The sequence below is a fragment of the Myripristis murdjan genome, chromosome 4 (genome assembly GCF_902150065.1).
Source record: "Myripristis murdjan chromosome 4, fMyrMur1.1, whole genome shotgun sequence".
In the NCBI taxonomy this organism is placed as follows: domain Eukaryota; kingdom Metazoa; phylum Chordata; class Actinopteri; order Holocentriformes; family Holocentridae; genus Myripristis; species Myripristis murdjan.
The window spans coordinates 24,230,790-24,252,664 of record NC_043983.1 but is presented as its reverse complement, the minus strand read 5'-3'; the positions used below and the strand labels follow the sequence as shown (position 1 = coordinate 24,252,664).

The window sequence follows — 21,875 nt, the reverse complement described above, 5'->3', positions numbered from 1 at the left end:
TGTACCGAGAGAGATGTGATTGATCTGTTCAGTTTTTTGCCGTGGAACCGCTTATAGAAAATGCCTTGTAACGAAAGAGGCGACCCCTGTGACCTTACTGGCTACTTCTTTCAACTCGTAGACTCAAAGTCCTGTGGGAAAAAGGCATCCCATGATGTCTCTGCATGGTTACCTACAGGGAAGCTGAGTAAACTACGAGTGAAATCAGCGTCTAACAAGCACAGGCCCCATTGTGACTACAGAGGAGCACACAGGAGAGCTGTTCCCTAGAAAAAGCATCAAAGTAAGTGTATTGTAGCACAGCCAGGGATGCAGCAGTCCCACGCTCAGCAAACCAACCCACACTCAGTTTAACTTCCATTTTAGGCTGGCATGAATCTTAATTATGTAAATTTGCTGAATATATCATTTCGACCAGTATCTAGCTCATGTAATTTACATGAGGATAGGATCTTCAAAAAAAGAAAACACTTTTGTAGTGTTAACTGAAGGTCATATTTTCCAACTTTTTTTTCATTTTTTTTCATTTACCACTTTATCATAGCTACACACACAATTTTAAGAATATGAATAGATTTTAAAATGTGAAAAGGGCTGGCATCCCTGATAATGTTTGCTACATCCCACTTTGCTTGTAAAGTATAAATTCATCGCCCCATAAATGTACCTAGTTTCCTCTATCTTTTATTGAAATGTCTTCCGCTCCAGCTCTAAACCAGGGACACCCTGCTGGCCACGGCATGGGGCTTTAAAAAGCAGCACTAACAAGGATTAGTGTCCAATTTTAACACCTGACTGTAATCCAGCCCTCACACAGCCCATACTAAGCCTGCGCTAGTCATTCTAATGGAAGGGAGGGTATTTGCAGATTGTTGTTTTTCACCTCCCTTCCTCCCCGCAACTGTTACCTAATACCTGGCCCGTGGCACATGCAGCTGATGGCAGGACAACACTAGGAGCGGGGGGAGTTCCTACAGATTAGCTCGTCATTCACTGGTGAACTAAAACCGCACAACCTGGCACTAAGCGCTTAGCATTTGATTCCTTATCGACAGTCGACAGGATAACTCATGGTCCAGCGCTGCACCAGCAAGGATTTGCCCCCTATACAAGGCTATACTGTATTTCTGAGACAGCATCAAGAAGTCAATATTGTGCATCAACTTGAATCATGAAATCATGAAAAATATATGTTTGGTAGCCCATCAAAAGCCAGACACAACATTTGAACTTATTCCTTTTTTTGAAAAGCAACACAAAATATCTTACTGATTTACATAGGACAAGATGCAGCTAGACTTTAACCTTCAAAATGCACACAGAGGACAACAGTGTGGAGGTCTTTGAATGATGGAGTCGTCATTAACTGGTAGGGACTGTGTTCTCTGAATGTTATTACCCCCGTGACTGGACCTATATTTATTATTTATCTTAAAGCACTGTCACGGCTCTTTACGTGCTCAGTCAGCATGAGCTTATTAGACATTATTGATCTCAATGTGGCTGCGGGCTACAAACACAACTCCTTCCAGCTGGTCAAGTGTGACTGGCATGGACGGAGTGCTCATTTTCCGGTCACCATCTTAATTATAGGTTAGATAGCTATGACGGCTTTTATAATGCCATATGAGTGACTCAGCATGAGAGTGTTGAAACGTAACCGCGACTGGCCTGGTTCGCGGTACGAAAGCATGTTGAGTTGCACAGTCAAATACGGTGTGTGTAATATCTAAAGCAGCCACCAACAGAATGCCGATGAGTTTACTGTTACCTATTCCAACTTCACAAAGCTCTGGCTACTTTGTGCATCTGGTTCATGCAGAGAGCACAAGCGGAAAGGACACCTCCTGGTGTGTCATGCTGATCTAATGCATTAAGGGTTTAAAGCAAGAAAAATTGATCCTGAGAAGTTTTCCAGGGAGAAATGTGTGCACTGGAGTCACTGAAGAATTTTAAGAATCTGTATGCCTGAAAATCCAGCGTGGTTAAACGCTCCCTGCTTTAGACTACAGAAAGCTGCTGAAGCTTCTGATGCTGCTGTCCTAAAAATGAGAAACTTATCATGAGCAATGAGGCTTTTCTCATGGTACAGTAGCATGGCTACTTGCTGAGCAACGTTTTATTACATTGAGGTAACGACTCCCAGCCTGTTCTTATCAACCAATGTTTGTGTGCAGAGATTTGCTCAGTGTTTTACTGTGCTTAGTTTGTTGAGTGTTTTTATTGTTTTATTATGTTTTTTTACTGTGCCCTGTTTGCTAACCACAATTCCCTTGCGGACCAATAAACTTTGAATAAATGAATGAATGAATCATCACTGCCCCTTCTTTCAAACTAATAGGCTAACCATACATAACCACACACTCTGAGCTTATGCACCACACTCTGAAACTCAAACGGACAGCATCCACAGAGGCGATGCCAGCGGAGCAGCACTGTGGATCAAACATGGCGAAAAGCTGCTGCTGAATATCACTGTGCCCAAGCTACTGGAAACTGACAAGTATTGGAGAAGTGCCACCGAAATTCAATGTTGTCCAAAATCAATGGATAGGAACAAACATAACATTCACCTCCATACTTAATTTAAATGAACTGGCCACTGCCACTGTCAAACTATTTTTTTCTCCGGTGTGTGAGGGCATTGAGAGCCAACAACAAGGGAACAAGAGCAAGTAGATCAATTCTGTCCAAACACTGATATACAGACACACAGAGAAACAGACAACCAGCTAATGAGACTCTTCCTGAGAAGCAGAGCTACCAGCACAGCACACACATAATAGGCCAGACACACACATAAATAAGCATGCGCACAAAAGCATGCAAACACACACAATGACTGGCACGCAGACAGGCATGGAGTTCATTTACCAAACACAGTGGGATAAATAGGCCTGAATGATACCATTACTCATGCAACAGCAACTCATTACACGTCTGAACCCCATATCATCTGGCCAGTATTGAACATGCAGGGACTGATGGGCAACATTTGAAGGAAAGGACATTATTGTAGTTCATTTATGCTGTCAACAATAATGACAAAAAAATATTTTTATTGTATGTTCGTTCCATAAATTCCTCTATGTTGTCTGATAAGCTAAAGGCAATATTTCCTCTTTTCCCTTACTCAACATTTACCCAACCACAAGCGACATTTCGATGCTGGATAACAAAACTAGAATAAATGTGGCAGAAATGACAACATGGTGAGTGTTCTGGTCAAATCAATGACCATGAATTCTCAAGTGCAGGATGCCTAAACACTATGAAAAGATGGCAGATTCAAACAGATATGGATGGATGGAGGCTTTCGTGTGCCAGCTGCAGAGCCATGGAGTCATCCCTCCATCGCCGGCCTGCCCCTGATGATGTCATCAATTAAAGGGGACATGAAACTAAAACAATCAAGATTTCCCCTTTTTCTCGCTCTCAGCCCAGCAGTGATGGATCAGTCTGACCATGGGTGGGTTCAAGCACACGCACACGCAGCCACGAATGCTGGTTAAAATGGCCTTATAGGATGAACAAATATATAATGCAATGCATTGTGTATGTGTGTGTGTGTGTGTGTGTGTGTGTGTGTGTATATACGTGCATGTGTCAGGGTACACGATACAAAGAGAATTTATACAAGTGAGCCAGCTGGGCACATAAGCCCTCCTGCACAATAAATCCAAATAATCCTTTATGACGGGAAGCGGGAAGAGGGGGGGGTGAGGGGGAGGAGGTGACACAGACATACACACACACACACACACACACACACACACACATGCACGGTTCAATTAGCCTAGCCATTGTCCCTCTATGGTAGAGACACACTCAGTAGCGGTGCCCTTCCCTGAGAATAACATGCAAGTCACCGGAATGCATGCACTCAAAATAGCAGGGCAGCTTATGACATTTGAAGCTCCCAAACAGACACACAACATACACACGCGCGCGCACACACACACACACACACACACACACACACACTTGCCAGCATATGAGGCACCGTAGCACAAGGGCATAAGGGAGGATTACACTGAATTAGAACAGAACAGAGGGGAAAGAGAGGTTTAAAGAAGAATTTCATCTTACCTTCCATCATGGTTGCAGATTTGCATTCCTCTATCTCCAAGGAGCCTGAAATGAAAGCAGGAGGTGGTGGGGTGGGGGGTGAGAAGAGAAGAAGCCCCCTGGTTACCAGACAGATACTAGGGGAGGTACAGTAGAGTAGATGGACAGGGGAGCAGCCGTGCGCGTGTGGCTAACGCCCTGGCTAACTGTGAGCCTCCAACACCCCCAGACGTCGCCTGTCAACTAGCCCAGGGACAGAGAGAGAGAGAGAGAGAGAGAGCAAGAGAGAGAAGGGGAGGTGGGGGGGGGGGGGGGGATCTGGCTGGGCTAGCTGCCGATCAGAGCTGGGGCTTGAGCCATGGATGCTGCTATTGCTGCCACTGCCACTGCCGCTGCTGCTGCTGCTGCTGCTGTTGCGGCTCTAACCTACACATTCAGCAGAGGATGCTGCGGAGAGGAGGGAGGGGGGAATGCTATTTGGAGGAGAGGAGAAAAAAAGAGGGGGGCGGGGGGGGGTTGGTGAAGAGGGAGGGGGCAGATTGCTGAGGTCACAGATGGCCTCAGCCAATCCCTGAAGCTCTTTGTTGAGTCACATGGCTTACAGCTTGAATCTCCTGACACTATGAGCAAAGAGAAAGCTAGACCAGTAATCTCTCTCTCTCTCTCTCTCTCTCTCTCTCTCTCTCCCTCTCTCTCTGCCTTTACACATGACAGTTGCACAAAATAAACCCCACAAATTTTCACATACCCAGGCAAAGGCACACATGCACAGAGGGCATAGCAAATAGTCATACACAAAACACACAAACACACACAAATAGATACAGGCAACCCCTCCCCTTCCCCCTCTCAGCCCCTACCTTATGTCAGCGCAGTGCAGCCGAGCCTGCCCACCGATGAATGACATTAATTATTTGCTCATGGCCAAAGCAGCGCGCAGGTGTGAGTGAAGTGACAGCCCCATGGTGAAAACACACAAACTCACATACACACACACACAGACACACACACACTGCGCACTAAGCCTCAGTGGAGAAACACACAAAGTACTTCCCCCTGCAGCCGCTACAGTCCTGTCTGTGCGCTCCTTTACAGGCGCTATTCCTGTAGTAGCTCTTTTCACTGTGTGTGTGTGTGTGTGTGTGTGTGTGTGTCCTGCCTCTGTGTCCCGCCCTCCCTGGAATATCGGTGTGGTTTCACTCTGCCCTCTCTCTCCTTGTCACCTCCCACCTTCCCTCCTCCAGCAGGGCATTTTACTGTCTCTCACCCACTCCCTCTCTCTCTCTCTCTCTTTCTCTCTCTCTCCCTCTCTCTCTCTCTCTGACTCTCTCTTTCTCCCTTTCTCTCTCTTCACTGGGATATCTATTGATCAATGTGACGTCATGGCAACGCAGACTACAGCTGCAACCAACAAGCAGGAGGGGCCAATAACAACCTGCCCCCAGAGAGGTGTATATGTGTGTGTGTGTGTGTGTGTGTGTGTGTGTGTGTGTGTGTGTGTGTATGCATGCTGATTAATTTTCTATGAGAGGGTGGATAGGAGCCAGAGGCCGAGCGATGACCACTAATGGAGCAAAGACAAAGAGTATTAGAGAGAGAGAGAGAGAGAGAGAGAGAGAGAGAGAATGAATGTTTATGTGGAAAATCCAAAGAGCAGAGAAGACTGACAATTAGGTGAACCAACAAAACAACTGAAACAGCAACCTGATACCTTCAACTGGACAAAAAAGTAAAATTTGGAAAGTTAAGTAAGTATGAATAAAGCGATCTTAAAAAAGAAAACATCTCACACAATGAGCCATGAAACATGTGATTGATAACACTGACTAAATGGCTCAAATATCAGATTTTACAAGTTTATATTTATTCCAGCGTGCTGTATGTCTTAAAATAATGAGGGTTTCTCAATATTTCTCCAAACATGAAAGGTAAAAAAAAATAACATAAAAGATTTAGACTGTTCCAAAATTATATGATTTCTAATTTTTTGGCAACAGTCTTTTATTTCTTGTTTCAGAGAAGTACCATTACCATCATTATTATTCTCAATGGGGTAGTAAACTCCTGATTCATAGGTGCTGGTACTGTTCAGACAGAAAAGCCAAGTCTTCTACAAAAAACATGTAATAAAAAAAATAAATAAATTCAGTCTTAGGTGCAGGCAGTATGTGCGAGTCAGTCATGCTTTAACCGGAGCCAGTTGTGTGCCTCTCCATGCCAAATGCATCCTTCCAAGTCATGCTTAAGCACATGTGACACACACACACACACACACACACACACATGCACACACAAACATCTCCCTCTGCTTTCCCCTTTCCCCTGTGTTTTTCTCCCCTTATTTTTGCCAAGCGCCCTCCATGTGGCTCATTCTGTCACTCCCTTCCTCCTTCCTTTCATCCCTCCATCCCTCCATCTCTCCACCTCTCGTGTCCCAACACCCAGCAGATGCTCCCAGAGAGGGGGTCCCAACCTCCAACCCTGTACCCACATTTATCCCCCTCCCCCCTTCCTCCTTCATCCTGTGCCTCACTCGGCTCCTGTTATTCTGTGACTTGCCTCTAGTCTCCCTCACCTCTTCCTGTTCACTCCTTCTCCTTTCTCTCCAGCTATACCCCATCTTCTTCTTTCTCTTTATCCCTTCTGTCTTACCTTTTTCTCCTCTTCTCCTAGATCTTTCTCCCCCTCTCTCTCCTCCTCCTCCTCCTGTCCTCCCAAATAGCACTGCATCTTATCCTGCACTGCCACCTGCTGTTAACATGGATCAGTGATCTATTTAGCAAAGTGCTGCTGTAAGAGTTTTACTGCAGACAAGGTGCATATGGAGGCTGTACTGGGGAGGAGGTGCACAGGATGTTAGACAGCACACCATGACTCCATCTCTATCTCTTGTCACTGGTAATTCATCTCACAGTTTGCGATCTATTGTGCAGAAATAAAGGCAGTGACTGTGCTACTGCTACCGATCCAGCTAAGGGAGGAGTGGAGCGGTGTGAGGGAGGGAGGAGGATTTGCTAAATAAAGCCTAATGCCCTATAAGCTGTGTTTTGGAGCTGAAGGCGTGGAGTCGCATGAGTAGAGAGACATACTGCTGTTGACAATGGAGAGAAGCAGGAACGCACAATCATGCAGTTCTGCACAACGCACAGGGACAAGGCAAAATTTATGGAAATATTGTGCGGCAAAGCCTTTTATGTTTCATTACACAAGCCTCACAGTACATTGGTATGCATACTTATGATGTCCTGATTCTGCCTAAACCTTATTATCTCCACAGCCACAAAATGTTGCTTGTGTATCAGATATTATGCTCTATAATATATGGGGAAATTGTGAGATGAAGAGGATGAGCAGTTTTAATGAAGAGTAAGACTGGAACCTAGTAACTGGGCCAAAATTCATGCAGATAACTGTTGTGAAGACTGGCTATAGAGAAAGAAGGGGCTAAGTACTATAACACAAGGAGGAACAGGACAAATTTAAGCAGGAGTACAGTATTCTGAGTTTTGATATGGTGTCATTCCAAACTCCATCCTTACTTATACATCCATACTTATTTTGGAAAGCAGAAGTAAACAGTTGGTCGAATTTCCCTGCTATCGAGCTTGAGCTTATTTAACGATGTGGGAACACACACTGAGTTAAGTGTATCCATGTAAGTGTACCAGAGTCTTCAGAGGTCCAGCGTGCCAACACCAGGACTCTGGTGCATTCTGGTTCATTGGAAAGGCTCTGGTAAACTTAAATGGAATTAGTGTCTTTTAGTTACTCCTGTGTTTACTCTACTTTTTCATGTCTAAATTGCCACTGTGGAAAAAGGTTTATTCTAAAGCCCTGTTAATTTAGAGAAACCAGTCAAAGAAACGTATGTGTGAAACAAACTAAAACCTAATCTGATCTAATAATTCAAATAAACCACATATTCTGGGGGTTAGGGTTAGGGAGTTAGCAGGGGCGGACTTACCATTAGGCAAAACTAGGCGGTTGCCAAGGGCCCCAAGTTCCTGAGGGCCCCATAAAACTCCTCATACACTTACGGTTAGTACAGTTATTACTTATTTACGCACATTAATTATGTTTTTAATTAAAATCCTTTCGCTAAAATGCCAGCAGAATGCTTATCGTATTATGTGTGTCTCGGGGCCCCTGTTTTGTGTGTTGTCTTCTCATTTCAGAGGGCCCCATGCCTGCCTTTGCCTTGGGCCCCAAATTTCTTAAATCCGCCACTGGGGGTTAGGATTAGGGTTAAGGGTTTATTTTATGTACAAAGATGTCCAGGATGCTTCCATCTCTCAATCATTGACATTTTAAATATTTCTTGTTAGTAAGCAAACCTGCCTGCCTCTGGTGCACCTTGCAAATTGTTCACTGAGGAACTTCATGCTGGATATTACGACCACAAGAACAACCCAATAAATTGATCGTTATGAGCGGGGAAGTCTGAATATTATATGATTACAATGCTGCTGAATTGAGCTGTTTTGCGGCGATACATTAATGTTGCCTGGTCACTCTGTGCATGTGCTTCACTGAGTCCACGGGAGCCGATATTAAATCTGGTTAAACTATCAAATACCATCCTGAAGTGTAGCTTGGTGCTGTGTGACTCCAATTATAAGCAATATCACAAATCATGATCATATTGTGCATCCTCAGGCAAAACTGTTGTGACAGCATCCACTTTGCAGCTATCTCTGACCTAATTTGGATGTTTTACACTTTATAATTACCCAGAAATAAGAAGTAAAAGGACACCTGAAAGCAGCATCTCTCTCTGCCTGGTTGGCTGCTTGCTCCATGAAGAACAAAAACCATGTAACCTTGCAAAGTTATTGTGAGAACTATGCAAATTAATAGACAAAACTAGGCCAAGTTCAATTCAGCTACATTGTATTGCAGAGGACAGTGGATGTGTTACACGACACTGCACCTGGATGACAGATTGTGGCATCATTTTATCAATCAACGTGAGTTTCAATTTTTTTTTTTTTTTTTAAACTAAAAGTGATATTTGACACCAAAATGAAATAAAAACAAAAGGAGGAATGTGCCTGTGGGTGAGCAGAGCAACACTAAGGAGGGTACAGTAGACAGCTAGGGAAATGAATCGGCTGTGTTTGACTGTCATGGGACTACATCTAGCCTCTTTCTTCTGTCTTTTCTAGCTTCCTTGCTGTCCTCCTTTCTCCCTTGCCACTTCTGCCTGTTTTTTCCTATCTCCATCTCTCTGTCTCAGCGGCATAAACACACAGCTCCCTTTTCCTCCGCTGCACCTTCTAAAAGGACACACCGCACAGTGCGTACATGCACACACACCCACATAACGTGCATACTGTTGTTTGTGTTACTGTACACATGGACTCCAACACCCACACCTACAAACATTTTAAGCCACCTGCAGAAATAAATTATGTTAATGAGAGGGCGAAGGAGAGTGGTTGCGCACACACAAACTGCACTCATACACAAACTGCACTCACACACAAACTTAGCATTAGTACAGTTGTTGATGGAGATCATTAATGTTGCTAGCCTCATCTGCACCCCCTGAACATGTACAGTAGGCATGCAAGAAATCTCAGCATAGTGATTTATATTCCATATTACTGCCAAGTCAGCAGATAAACCATATACTGCCATTTAACTGAAGAGAGCAAGTAGTAGCCCAGAGAAAGGTGTTGCTCCTACCTGCAACAATGCGAAACCAGCCGGTGCACAGTTCCTCAGCCATTTACAGCTCTCTCCATGGATCCTCTCCGCACAGCCAGACAGAGGGACGAGGAGCGGGAGGAATGGACGCAGGAGAGAGATGGAGTCTGCTGGTGAGGAGAAGAGGGAGAGGTGGGTGAGAGGAGGACTAGCCAAGGACTGTGCCTGACTGAGCGGCTCAGAGGACACACACGCCGACGCATACACAAACAACTGCACGTGCACATGCACCGACAGGAATCTGCACAGCCTGTGGAGAATCGCAATGTGGCACACTAGGCTACAAGTGCAGACCAGGAGGACAGTGAAGGTCATCATGGTCTTTCTTCACTTTACTGCAGTATACACACACACACGCACACACACACACACACACAGACACACACACTAAATGTCCTAATTGAATGATTCATCCTTATCATGGAAGAATTACACCTGTAATTAACGATATAATTAAGCCTGTAGGATTCATGCAACTCACAGATTCTGCACCTTCACACTACTGAATCATGTAGACACTCATTGTTTTCAATAGTGTGTATGCAGTGGAGTGTGTATGCATCACTTCATCTGCTCTGCGGACTTCATTGTGTAGCACCTATCTACTCGATTATGTCTTGCTACATGTTTAAAAAAAAATAAAATAAATGAAAATAAAACACTGTGCCAGAGTCATGAAGATGAACAACATTCAAGTTAACCTGGAGGAGGTGAGAAACTACAGTCAAACATTTGCACTTTGATGTTGTGAAATGTAACTGAATATTTGGGTGCTTATAATCATTGGGAGTAAGGATCAAAATAAAGACTATATGTTTGATAAAACCTCTGAAGTCTGGGAATCACAGCACACACTGAAGTGAAAAAGGGAAGAGAATTTGGTGACAGAAATTAAAGTTGGCAAAAAAGAGTGAACTGTTTCCGAGTGACAGAGCGCAGCAATGGCATACTGTATTCTGTTGGCGCCATCTGCTGTCTGCTTTCACACAATGCTCTTACCCTACACCTCCTACCACCCCTCACATCTCTTATCCCCTTCAGCACCTACTCTCTTTCTTATTCTCAGCTGTTCCTCCATCAGTCGAGATTGAGGCCTAACAATGGAGTACTACTCAGTGGCTGCCAGATGTTACAGGTCCCACCTACTGTTTCACATAATCTGTCACAAAGTTTGATATGGGCCACTCTTCTGAGGACCATTTTGCATAACATACTGTACTATAAAAAAAAAAAACAGTCCCATATTAAAGTCATTATACAGTAGTCACCAGAAAATGGGCCATACTGAAATATTCAGATAAGTAAATTAAGAGGGATAGTCCCAATCCACCTTCATCAAAAACACACAGACACACACAGAAAACTCACAAATACATCCTCATATAACCGAATGCACAGAAATCCCAGGCCCCTACACAAAGATAACATATTTTCCCATATATAAGAATTGTCAATATTCTGACTTACTTGTTTACTAGTTAGATTTGATGGAAGATTTAAGAAAGGTAATATTCTGCTAGGCTGCATTAACCCTGCCTGGTAATTAACAGGGAGAAAAAAACAGATATAATGTACTGAAAACTGTTGCTTTTCACTGAAACATATAGTGACATGTGTTGATCCAAATCAAGTTACAGTGAGGAATCTTCATGACAAAGAAGTGGATGAAATGTGCATTTCATTAACATTCATTCACATTTCAAAATGCACTCTGTGTTTGTGCCTCTATTGCACTATATTCTCCAATAAATATTCTCTATTCATGAAATGCATTGATAAAATGAACCCAGGTAAAAGCAACTATCTGTTACTGATTTGACATATTAAATATGCAGTATGACACAAAAGTATTAAAGACAAGCAGACGCATTTCAGTGGGATCTTTAAGCTCCGAGATAATTGAGATGTGGTTTGTGCAGAGGGGGCTGCAACTCAACATCAAGAAGATGTCCCTGATTTTTTGTGCATTCAGTGTAGTTCACTGCAACACTAATCCTATTATTAGCGATGACAGTCCCTGACAGTCTAAGTGGGCTATAATAATTTAGCATGAAAGCTATATCATTGACACCAACGACAATGGCATTCATTTCACTCTCACATTCAGGCCTGGTGCTGCGGCGTCTCCGGCCCTTATCTCTGTAAAACACACTCTTCTGTGAGCAGTGCAGCCTCCTTGGCATTTAAACAGAGAGCCGTGGCTATTCAGAGATACACCTGTGGTCCATGATGCTCTTCTTTCCTGAACATGTCAGATACCTCTCAGACGGCCGCCACTTGTGTGGAGTGAGTGTGTTCATTTCTAATGGAGCACCAAAAAAAAAAAAAAAAAACTAGGCTCAAATAATCACCCTCTCTCTCTCTCTATCCCCACGTCATCACCCTTTATCCCTCCCTCCCTCTTTTTACCTTGCATCTCTGTCTCTCAATCCACCCCCTCCCCTCAGTCTCCCCCTCTCTGACCTACTTTTTTAAATACAGTACCTCTGCTTGCGTCTGTCTCCTGTGGGGGGCAGTCTTGCTCTGGGCTCAGCATTCGTCTGTGACGTCTCTCTGCATCTGTTTGCAGGTCAATCTGGGTTTTTTTTTCTATAACCACCAGCAAAACTAAAATTCAAAATGGGTCACCATTCTGTCATTGTGTGAGTACAGTTACTGAGGGAAAGCAGCATTTAGCGGCAAACCGGCCATTGTAATTTGGCAAGGGAACTACTGTTGGGAGTGTTGGATGATATATGATGGTGCTGTGTCAGGCCACTGCAGTCTGATGAGCTCATCAAATTTCCATCCTAAATTTCCTCATGAAAGACACTGTTTGGTGTGACACACCGACAAGCAGCAGCTAAGAGAAAAAAAGGCAAACAAAATAAGGAGTGAACTGTTTATTCTGCGATATCAGCTAACTTGAGTTCTGGCCCCTATACACAATGAGCAGATCTTTGTAAATCATCTTTGCATGTATTATACTCCATCTCAGAATAAGTGGCAGCACTGCCAACTCTTCCATTTTTCTCCTATTTCAGCCATCAGCCCACGACTCCTCAAACAGACAGGCAGACAGCCAGGCCTGGGACAAGCCTGGAGAAGTTAATGAGAGAGAGATGCAGCATAAAGTCGACCCTGGATGTTGACATGAAGTCATTGGGTTAGCTTCAAAATACACAATATATTGACAATCATAGTAAGTCAACATCCTAATCTAAAAAAAAAAAAAAAAAAAAAAAAAAAAAAAAAAGAGTCAAAACTGAGAATCCAACGCAGTAAGCCCCTGTTTCTTGCCACATTCAGGTTAAGACAGTGAATGGGGATGATGACCTTATTCGGCACTAAAGGGCAGACTTCACTGAGGAGCGGGGAAAGCCCAGTGGCACGCGACTGTGCACTGATGTAAACCAAACCAACAGGAAGAGAGAAGGGCAGCCTTTCTCCTACGATCAAATCACCAGGTTCACTCACTGCCGAGAGACCACTGCTGCCCAAAACCAAAATGAATGGGAACCTCAAATAATAATGCGAGCACTGCTTCAGGACCTGGGTCACATCAGTCTCCCTTCTCTGATGTTTTCTGTCACCATTCACAACAATATCCAACAAAGTGGAAATCCCATCCATTGAAAAGAAACAGAAAATATAAGTGCTTCTGAAAATTTAACTTTGGTTGTAATTTTCTCTCTGACATGTTGCTTTGTCATATAAGGAATATCAGTCTCATTGCAATGATTTCCCAAGGAAGAGTTTTTGGTGCCATATTGTTTCCTGGGCAAAAAAATTTGCCCCTGGGACAACAGATGACAGTCTTCACACTTATTTCCCATATAAAGTGCTCAGTACAGTACAGTACATTATGGTTAATCACATCAAACTCAGTGTGTATGAGGCTTAAAACTACCAAAATATACAGATTAATCCAAATGAATGAAGAAAAGAATGGAAGTGACTTACAAAAAGTGAAATATTCATTTCAGCTCCATTGGCACATGCAGGAAACAGCACGTATGGAGCACAATAGATGAACAAAACTCAGCTCAATAAACACAGATGAAAAGATTGGCCTGTAACAACCCATTTCCAGTCAGTACTCTTCCTTGGCCAGAAATGAAAGAGAGTGAGTGGGGACCAGAAAAGTAAGAGAAAAGTGGGACAATGACAAACAGACAAAGGTCCAACCCTGTATCAACAGATTCAACTGCCACAAATACAAAACCATTAGATTGCATATTGATACAGTGCAAGATAAGAGAGAGAAGACAAGTGAGAAAAATCACAAATCACAAAAACATGAGATCAAAGTCTTCTCTGAGTCCCTCCAGAGAAACACTGTAGTGCCAAGCTTGTTATGATTAATACTAGGCTCCAAAATCAAATATTTTTAACCTAATAACTCAATACTGATATCGTGATGATACTATAGTTATGACTGGTGGTGCTTTCACAAACTATTTCCACACTGAGGCTTTTGAAAACACTCATTAGTGATGTGGATATGATGGCCAAGCAGGTACAGGCAAATAACAGAACAGCTAGAACAGTCCAATAAATTCAGAAAAGGCATAATCACAATATTATTATATCCAAAAACCGTAGTCTGATATCACGGTACCTATAAAATATTGATATATTGCCCAGTTAATGCATTGCACAATCAGTTGTGTGGTCTTTCTGTGTGCAGTGCTAAGTGCTGCCTCTCCATTGCTATCATCCCTTATCTGAGACTTCCTTTGCCTCATGTTCCAAAGATATGTTCCTGTTTTTTTTTTTTGTTTTTTGTCTGTTTTTTGGCTCATGTTCCAAGTGTCACGTCCCATGTCCCACAGCCTCGCGTCATTTCCTGCATGTTGCTGTTTCAGCCCCCCTCCAACCCCCCGGCCCCATGCCATCTCTTCCCACCTCAAAGACGGCCCGATGAGGGACGATGATTAGGCCGCGCTCATTACATGTACACAGTCACATATAGAGACAAATACAGGCAAATACACACCCAGCGATTAGGCAGGACTGATTGCGCTCAAACTAAAACATCCCATTTTGCAGCGGGGAGATGCATTCAGGGTAATAAGGCGTGGCGGTGGCAGGGTGCCATGTTGTGTGCCTACGTGCCGTCCAGCCACTCCTGATGCCCTCTGTCTGTTAGTGCTGCCAGCCGGACACACTGTGGCCTGTTATTAGCCCACTCACTGCACTGCCCAGGGGACCACACACACACACACACACACACACACACACACACACACTTCATCACAGAGCAAGGTTTTCTCTGTAATTAGCACCCACTTCCTAATTACTTGATAAATGTTGAGGGGGTTGATTGCCTTCTTATTGGTGGATTTGCCTTGTTTAGTCTGATGCTGTTGGTGGGTTTATTTTGATTCATGGCATTATGTTCTTAGAGAGAGACAGGGGAGTTCGCTAGACGCAACAGCATGGGGTCGTTCCCTCAGAGAAAATGTTCGTCATAGAAACAGTATTTATTTCAGGTGCCAATTGGTAGGTTAATCTGTCAACTCACTCAATCAGAGTGCAGATAATAATTCTACTGTGGCTAGTTGGAGAGTGTGAGCACCACAATTTTAGAAGCTGATCAGCTCGATTTCTAAGCAAAGTGGGGTACGGGAGCCACAAGAGATCCTTGAGGTGATTGTGAGCTAAATGAGGAGCAGTTTAATTTCAGTATAATTAAATTCACAAGAAATTAAGATCCAAAAATGTCTAACTTTGGTTTTTGTGGTATTCAACAATAAGGCATTGCCTACTCTAGAAACATCCCTGCCTGCAATAAACGAATAACCTATATGTCAGCAGAAATACAGTGTCATATATTTACATTTCTCACTGCCTCTCTAGCCTATACCAGCAGTTTAGTGACAAACAATGCCAGCCTGGCCTGTTCCCTGACCCCGAGCCCCATCCAAAGTAAATCCCCGGTTTCCAAGCCCTGCTCCAGTCCCTTGCCAAGCCCCGGTCTAAGCCCCAGTCCTCCCCTCCGGCCTCAGAACAGGGGATGGAAAAGATGAGCTCATCCCTCTGATACTGCGCCGCTCTGGTCTGTGGTCTCCCTAATGGTCTCCAGGATGTCAACACCCGTCCAATATGTGCCTCTTACTCAGACCAATTACCATTTCCACACGGGGCCCAAAGCCTAAATAAACGCAGAGCAACTCGCTATACAATCAGCTTTCATCTATAAACTCCAGAACAGTTTAAATTAGGCCTCTCCCAAGAGTACTGGCCGTTGCTTGGACAGTCAGGCTGAGATGACAGAATGGAGTCAGATGAACTCACTGCAGGGATTTTCAAAGGAAAATTTAAGAGAACTGAAATAGCATCAGGATGAGCACTACAATCCCTAACTTCTTTGGGTAACAGAAATGGAAAACCGTGCACTTACTATAAACACACGTCCATCAGCCAGTAATTTAGACATGAGGCTTAATTTAATTTGTGAGACCTGATTCATTTTGACTGGACACTGACCATCTGGGGGAAGACCACCGCCAGCAGAACCACGCCTCTGCATCAAACTGAGGTGGCAACAGAAAACCACACAGGGTTATGTCAGAGAACTCATCCACAAAAGCAAAACGGAATTAGTGATGAATAAATAAACAAATAAATAAATCTTAAAACGCCAAAGCTTGCTCACTGGCTTGCTCCAGTTTGGCTGGACACCCACGAGAATGTTGCTAATATGGGTTATGAGTGTGCTGTAACGGAGCTGCTGGGAACCAGGATACGCCTCCCAATGACGCATTTAATGCTGGGCTCATAATTCATGAGGCATCCTAAAATAGGAGTGCAGATTTTTTTAGACATTCCTGTATCTGACAGCATCGGAGAGGAGCAGGAACTACGGGGGGGAGAGCTTCCGTCTTATACAGGTTATGAGGCAGAATCACACTCGTGATGTTTGAGGCGTTATTTACGTGCCACCGATCTGTAAAGCTCCCACAAGAGCACAAATAGGTGTTTTTTTAATACAATAATCAATTTGTGACCCCTCGCCCTATTTGAAAACTGGTATGTGATGTCTGGAGATTTCACTGAGATGCGATGATACCAACCAATGATTTCAACCACGGCCTGGCTAGACTGCTGTTCTCCCACATGTTATCCAATCTGGCCCTCGTCTAAGTTTCTCCCAGAGTTGTAGTCAAGTCACTAGACCTTGAGTCCCAGGCGAGTCACAAGTCCTCAGCGTTCAATTTAAGCCCAAGCCTGTACCACCAATGTTGGGTCTGAGTCCTGTATCTGTGTCCAAGTCCAGGTCACCAGGCCAGTCTGCATTACCTGTGTCTGAGCCCAAGTCACCTGTCCATGTCCAAGTTGATTTTCAGGCTTGACTCGGAGCTGCTCTGCTTCAGAGACCGAGCTGACATTCATTTAAAAAGGTAAAAACTGAACAAAAATGACAAAATCTGTATTGATGTTTAGAAAAGCGCAACCAAGTAGAAACCACTAATGTTAGAGCTTTCTGCCAGCTCAATGCCACTTGCTTGTCTTACTGTACTTATACTAAGATCTGTTAAGATTAAATTTCACTAAAACTAATTGTAATTCTTCCAAAAGCTTTTCTTAATGGTGCTTTTGTATATTTTGTCCTTTTTCAGCCTCTATAGGACAAGGTAGGAGGGTGGTGGCTTAGCTAGTAGCTACCAGTTTATTTTAAGCATTTAAATGGACTGTCAGGTCCCTGCTCTAAAGATAGGAACTGCATGTTTTAAAAATGCAGCAGGACATTGGTAATCAGAAAATTTAGGTGATCAATATACACATGGTAAATTTACATGGCAACTCAGTGCACTCTAATGTTCCCATATAGCCTAACATTGTCATGATATGCAATGATTTGCAGTCAATGGATTACGAATATTTTGATGCAGCATTGAAGGCTTTGAGAGATGTCCAGTGGCCTCCAGCTCTGCCTACCGGAGCAGGGGGCAGGCCTGGGTATCATGGTCCCACTTTTTTAACTATCCTTTTATTCAGCTTAAATGGCAGTTTCCTCTTTGTCCAACCTTTTGTAGTTTGTGTTGGTCTCTGTTGATCTGAGCTCTGATTTAAGAGGCAATGGCTGATTGTGTTCTGAGCCATTCTGGTGTGTGTGAACATAGGACCAGCCCTTCACAGACACACACACACACAAACACACACACAAGCACAAACACATGCACACACAGAGAGCAGCAGGACTGGTACATCAAAGGCCTTTGTTCTAATGTCGAAGCTAACTCGCTTTTGACAGAATGCAGCAGATGTACAATGTACACACATGCATATTCACCACTGTAAAATAAAAATGTACACACAGACAAGCACAGATGGATGCATGTGCGCACACGTACACACATAAGAACACTCCTACCCAGGAGGCACAGCATGCCTTGCTCTTTCTTACTCATCGCTGACTCGTTTCACACCGACTCCACAGTGTCAGATAATAAAGCATATGTTCTCCGGTTCTCCTCACAGAGAGACTCAGCTCACCCACGCGCACACAGCTCACCCAAATCCCTTTCTCACACTTCCGGTAGACTCTCTGCCTTATGTGAGCACAGGGCATCACTGCAGCAGCATGCACGACGCTCACAGACTCACCATTTGACTACAGAGCACCTTGATCCAGGCCTGCTGGATCACACTCATTATTGTATATGGTATTTGTTACTCAGCTATACTCTTATCTGATTTAATACCTGAGCCTAACAAGTTGAATGACTTATTACCACAGAGTAATGTATAGGCTTTCAAACGACACGGCCGACTGAGCTTGAACAAAAGTTTATTATAAGCCCATATTTTATCATGATTAATATAATTTTACCTCGCATGACAGTTTAACAACTTTGGAGGTGGGCAGATGATTTGCAGGAGTGATGGGTTGGCCGGCTGACTGGTTGGATTTCCGCCTGGCAGGCTGGCAGTCTGACTGATATTTTGAGGAAATACTCAGTGTGCTCCTCCACACTGGCATCTCAGGCTTCCCCCATGAATAATCTATACAGCATGAATGACTCACCCTCTCTCCAACAACAACAACAACAACACTTATTTAACCATGCAAGTTGACTAAGAACATATTCTCATCTATATTTACTCCGGCGTGCTGAGGAATTCCCGGAAGCTGCCGACTTTGGATCGGATGAGTGGTTGTTCGCTGTAGCAAGTCCATGCATTTGTATTGGCAGTATTGTAATTCGGCAGCTTTATAGATCTCCTAAAGATATATTTTAGTATATATTTATTACTCTTATAGGGTATGCAAAGTTTTTTTTTTCATATTTTGTATGTAGCTACTTTATTTTATTTTGTTATTTGCTGTGTTTATTTTTCTGAATCTATGAATTTCTCTCTTCTAGCGGTGATAGGTACACTTTGTGCACTATTGTTCCTGAAATTCCCAATCTGGGACCAATAAAGTACATCTATCTATCTATGATGCATCACTACCAGTGCCTGCCAAATGTCTCATATGTGGCTTCATACTGAATTATTTCTTTACTGAGCAAAACCTGAAGCAGCCACTTCCCTAAAGAGGTCAAACTTTCCAGTGTGTTCTGCCATTCAGCTCCTGGCCTCCTGACTCCTATAACATCAACATGCTGAACAGGTCTGAACTCGCACTCAACAACTTAACACGCCTCTCTCCCACAACAGACATGGGTGAAATAACAACGGAATGTGTTCAGGGAAAGGAATTTATGTGTTGAAAGTTTCGAATAAAAGTGTGGAATACTTGTTTTATATTATTTTGCGAATACGCTTCCCAGCTGAGGTTTCCCAGATATCTAGGGAATTAAATTTGTGGTCCAGTATAATTTTTTGAAACCATTTTCAAATGTTTTTTTCCCAGGTCTCTCCTGGACTGCAGTGTAATATGAGGACAAAGTGCTGTCTTCACACACACTCTGAGCCCAGAACCCACTGCCTGTTAATGCTGCAACCGACGGTTTTCACAGCTCAACACAGGAAAGGGAGTTCAGGAATTTTCCCATGCTCGATTCCCAGGCAAAGCACATCCAAACCTGAAACCTCATTCCTCACTCATCACACTTGATCTTGGAAATCCCTTCTCTCCCCCGCAACTTTTCCCATATCTCCCAGACCTCTGCTTGAACTCAGCCAGGATACACGTGCAGCAGACCTCTGGTGTGGTATAGTTACACCAACATGATACCCCAAAGCAACGAACTAAATCTTTTTCCTGACATTTTGCTTACAAACAGTTGTGAAATATCTCCCTTCTGCCACGGTCTCAACATTTAGTTTTGGACAACACCTCATTTGTTGCTTTTTGGCACAAAGGCTAAAAAATGTACTGTAATCTTACAGTTCCTCCGAGGTGAATAGACTGACGGTAAGAATTACAAACTAAGGTGCAGTGTGTACCATCTCTGCTTCCCTGAGGCATCACATGACCAGAAATATTAGGACTGCACCCAACTCAAAATTTCCAGAGTTGACACAGAGTCAGTCTTACAATATGATAAATCAACTCCTCGCTGACTGCAGAGGACACTGACTGATGATTCCACTCATCGACTTTCAGGCCCCCGGTAAATATCGAAAGGATTTGCTTAATAAAGTAAACAACTCACAGCACACCTGGGAGTGGGGGTGGGGGTGGAGGGGCATTCCACAAAGCAGGATTGACAAATTAGCCAGATAACTCTAAAAACTGTTACAAAATATCATTTTCATCAGTAAGTAGAGATGTAATGATCCATCCCTGTGGATCAATGAATCGATTAAGTTATCAATGATCGGGTCATGCAGCAGCCAATAAAAAATTAGGAAATTCACTTCCCTCTTGCAGACAAATTTGCAGTTTTGAAACATTTAGGATCTCTTAATATACATAGAGAGAGAGAGAGAGAGAGAGAGAGAGAGAGAGAGAGAGAGAGAGAGAGAGAGAGAGAGAGAGAGAGAGAGAAATAATAAATATAAAAAGAAAAAAAGACTAATTTGTTGTATTGCACATCTAAGGTGATGAAGCATAGATGAGCATTGTTTATGTTCATAAGGGGAAGAACACAGATGAACAGGTCTATTTTATCCTTTCTATTAGAAAGACTAATTTGTTTTTCAAAGATCTATTTTTTATTTTTATTAAAAAAGAATAGGTTGTTTTTCATTTATGCCAGGAAGAACTTATTGATAAACATTTTTGAATCATATTTTAGTTGCAAAGTGTGAGTTAGAAATGCAACTGAATGTGTGAAATGGGAACAATGTCGTCTCATATCTGATCTTAATTACATCAGAATCATATTGTGTCAGACTTTGATGTGGGCAAATATCATGAGGTATGTGATTTACAGCACACCTCTGTTATTAAGCAATCACCAACGTCAATGACTGAGACTGACAGTTGAAGTTTTGTTTTGTTTCGTTTGTTTTGCCTAACTTTCTGATCCTGCTCTGACGAATGCTCGCCTGCTCCGGCCGGTCCCATGCCAACAACGTGTCTGAGACGGGGTGGGAGTGTTGGAGCGTGGAGCCAGAGCCAGCATTCAGGTGCAGCTCCATGTGACTCATCACACCACAGCAACACCTGATCAGCTTACATGACAAATTAAGGACTTCAGATGAGAAATATTAGGTTCATTGATTAGGGACAAATCGCATCAAATGCTGAAGGCCTAGAGAACGGGCTGTGATATTTCAAGCTTGGTGGATCGACATGAACAAAATGATCAGACTGCGGCAGCGCCAAAACATAATTACTCAGCCATTTCATACGAACAGAGCACTCCCCCCTCAGCTAGGTCTCTCTCTCTCTCTCTCTCTCTCTCCCTCACACTCCATCCTTTATGCAAGCACTCTCTTTGACAGACTGGATCTCAACATTGCATAATAAACTTCGACCAGATGCTAGATTGTCTCCAGAGGGTGTTGACTTTTGCCACGGCGGCTGTGATTGGCTCGATGTCAAGACACTGATGTTCAAACCAGACGGTGACAGGACCTCGGTGGCCTTCATCCCTGAAGAGCAACTTCCAAAGAAACCCTGACGACCACCAGTGCCCATGCATAATACCAAAACCACTGAAAACTACAGGATGTATCTGTTCAAAACTTTGCATCTGCACACATCCACAGCA

General features: G+C 43.4%; 1 protein-coding gene across 1 annotated transcript in view; it reads right to left on the bottom strand.

Moving 5' to 3' along the window:
- Positions 1–21,875, bottom strand: part of sgip1a (SH3GL interacting endocytic adaptor 1a) — a 94,218-nt gene that overhangs the window by 71,152 nt on the left and 1,191 nt on the right. The window contains 2 exon segments of the mRNA XM_030049065.1: positions 4,090–4,134; positions 9,757–9,887. Of these exon segments, the coding sequence (XP_029904925.1) occupies positions 4,090–4,134; positions 9,757–9,799 (88 nt within the window). The 5' untranslated portion in view covers positions 9,800–9,887.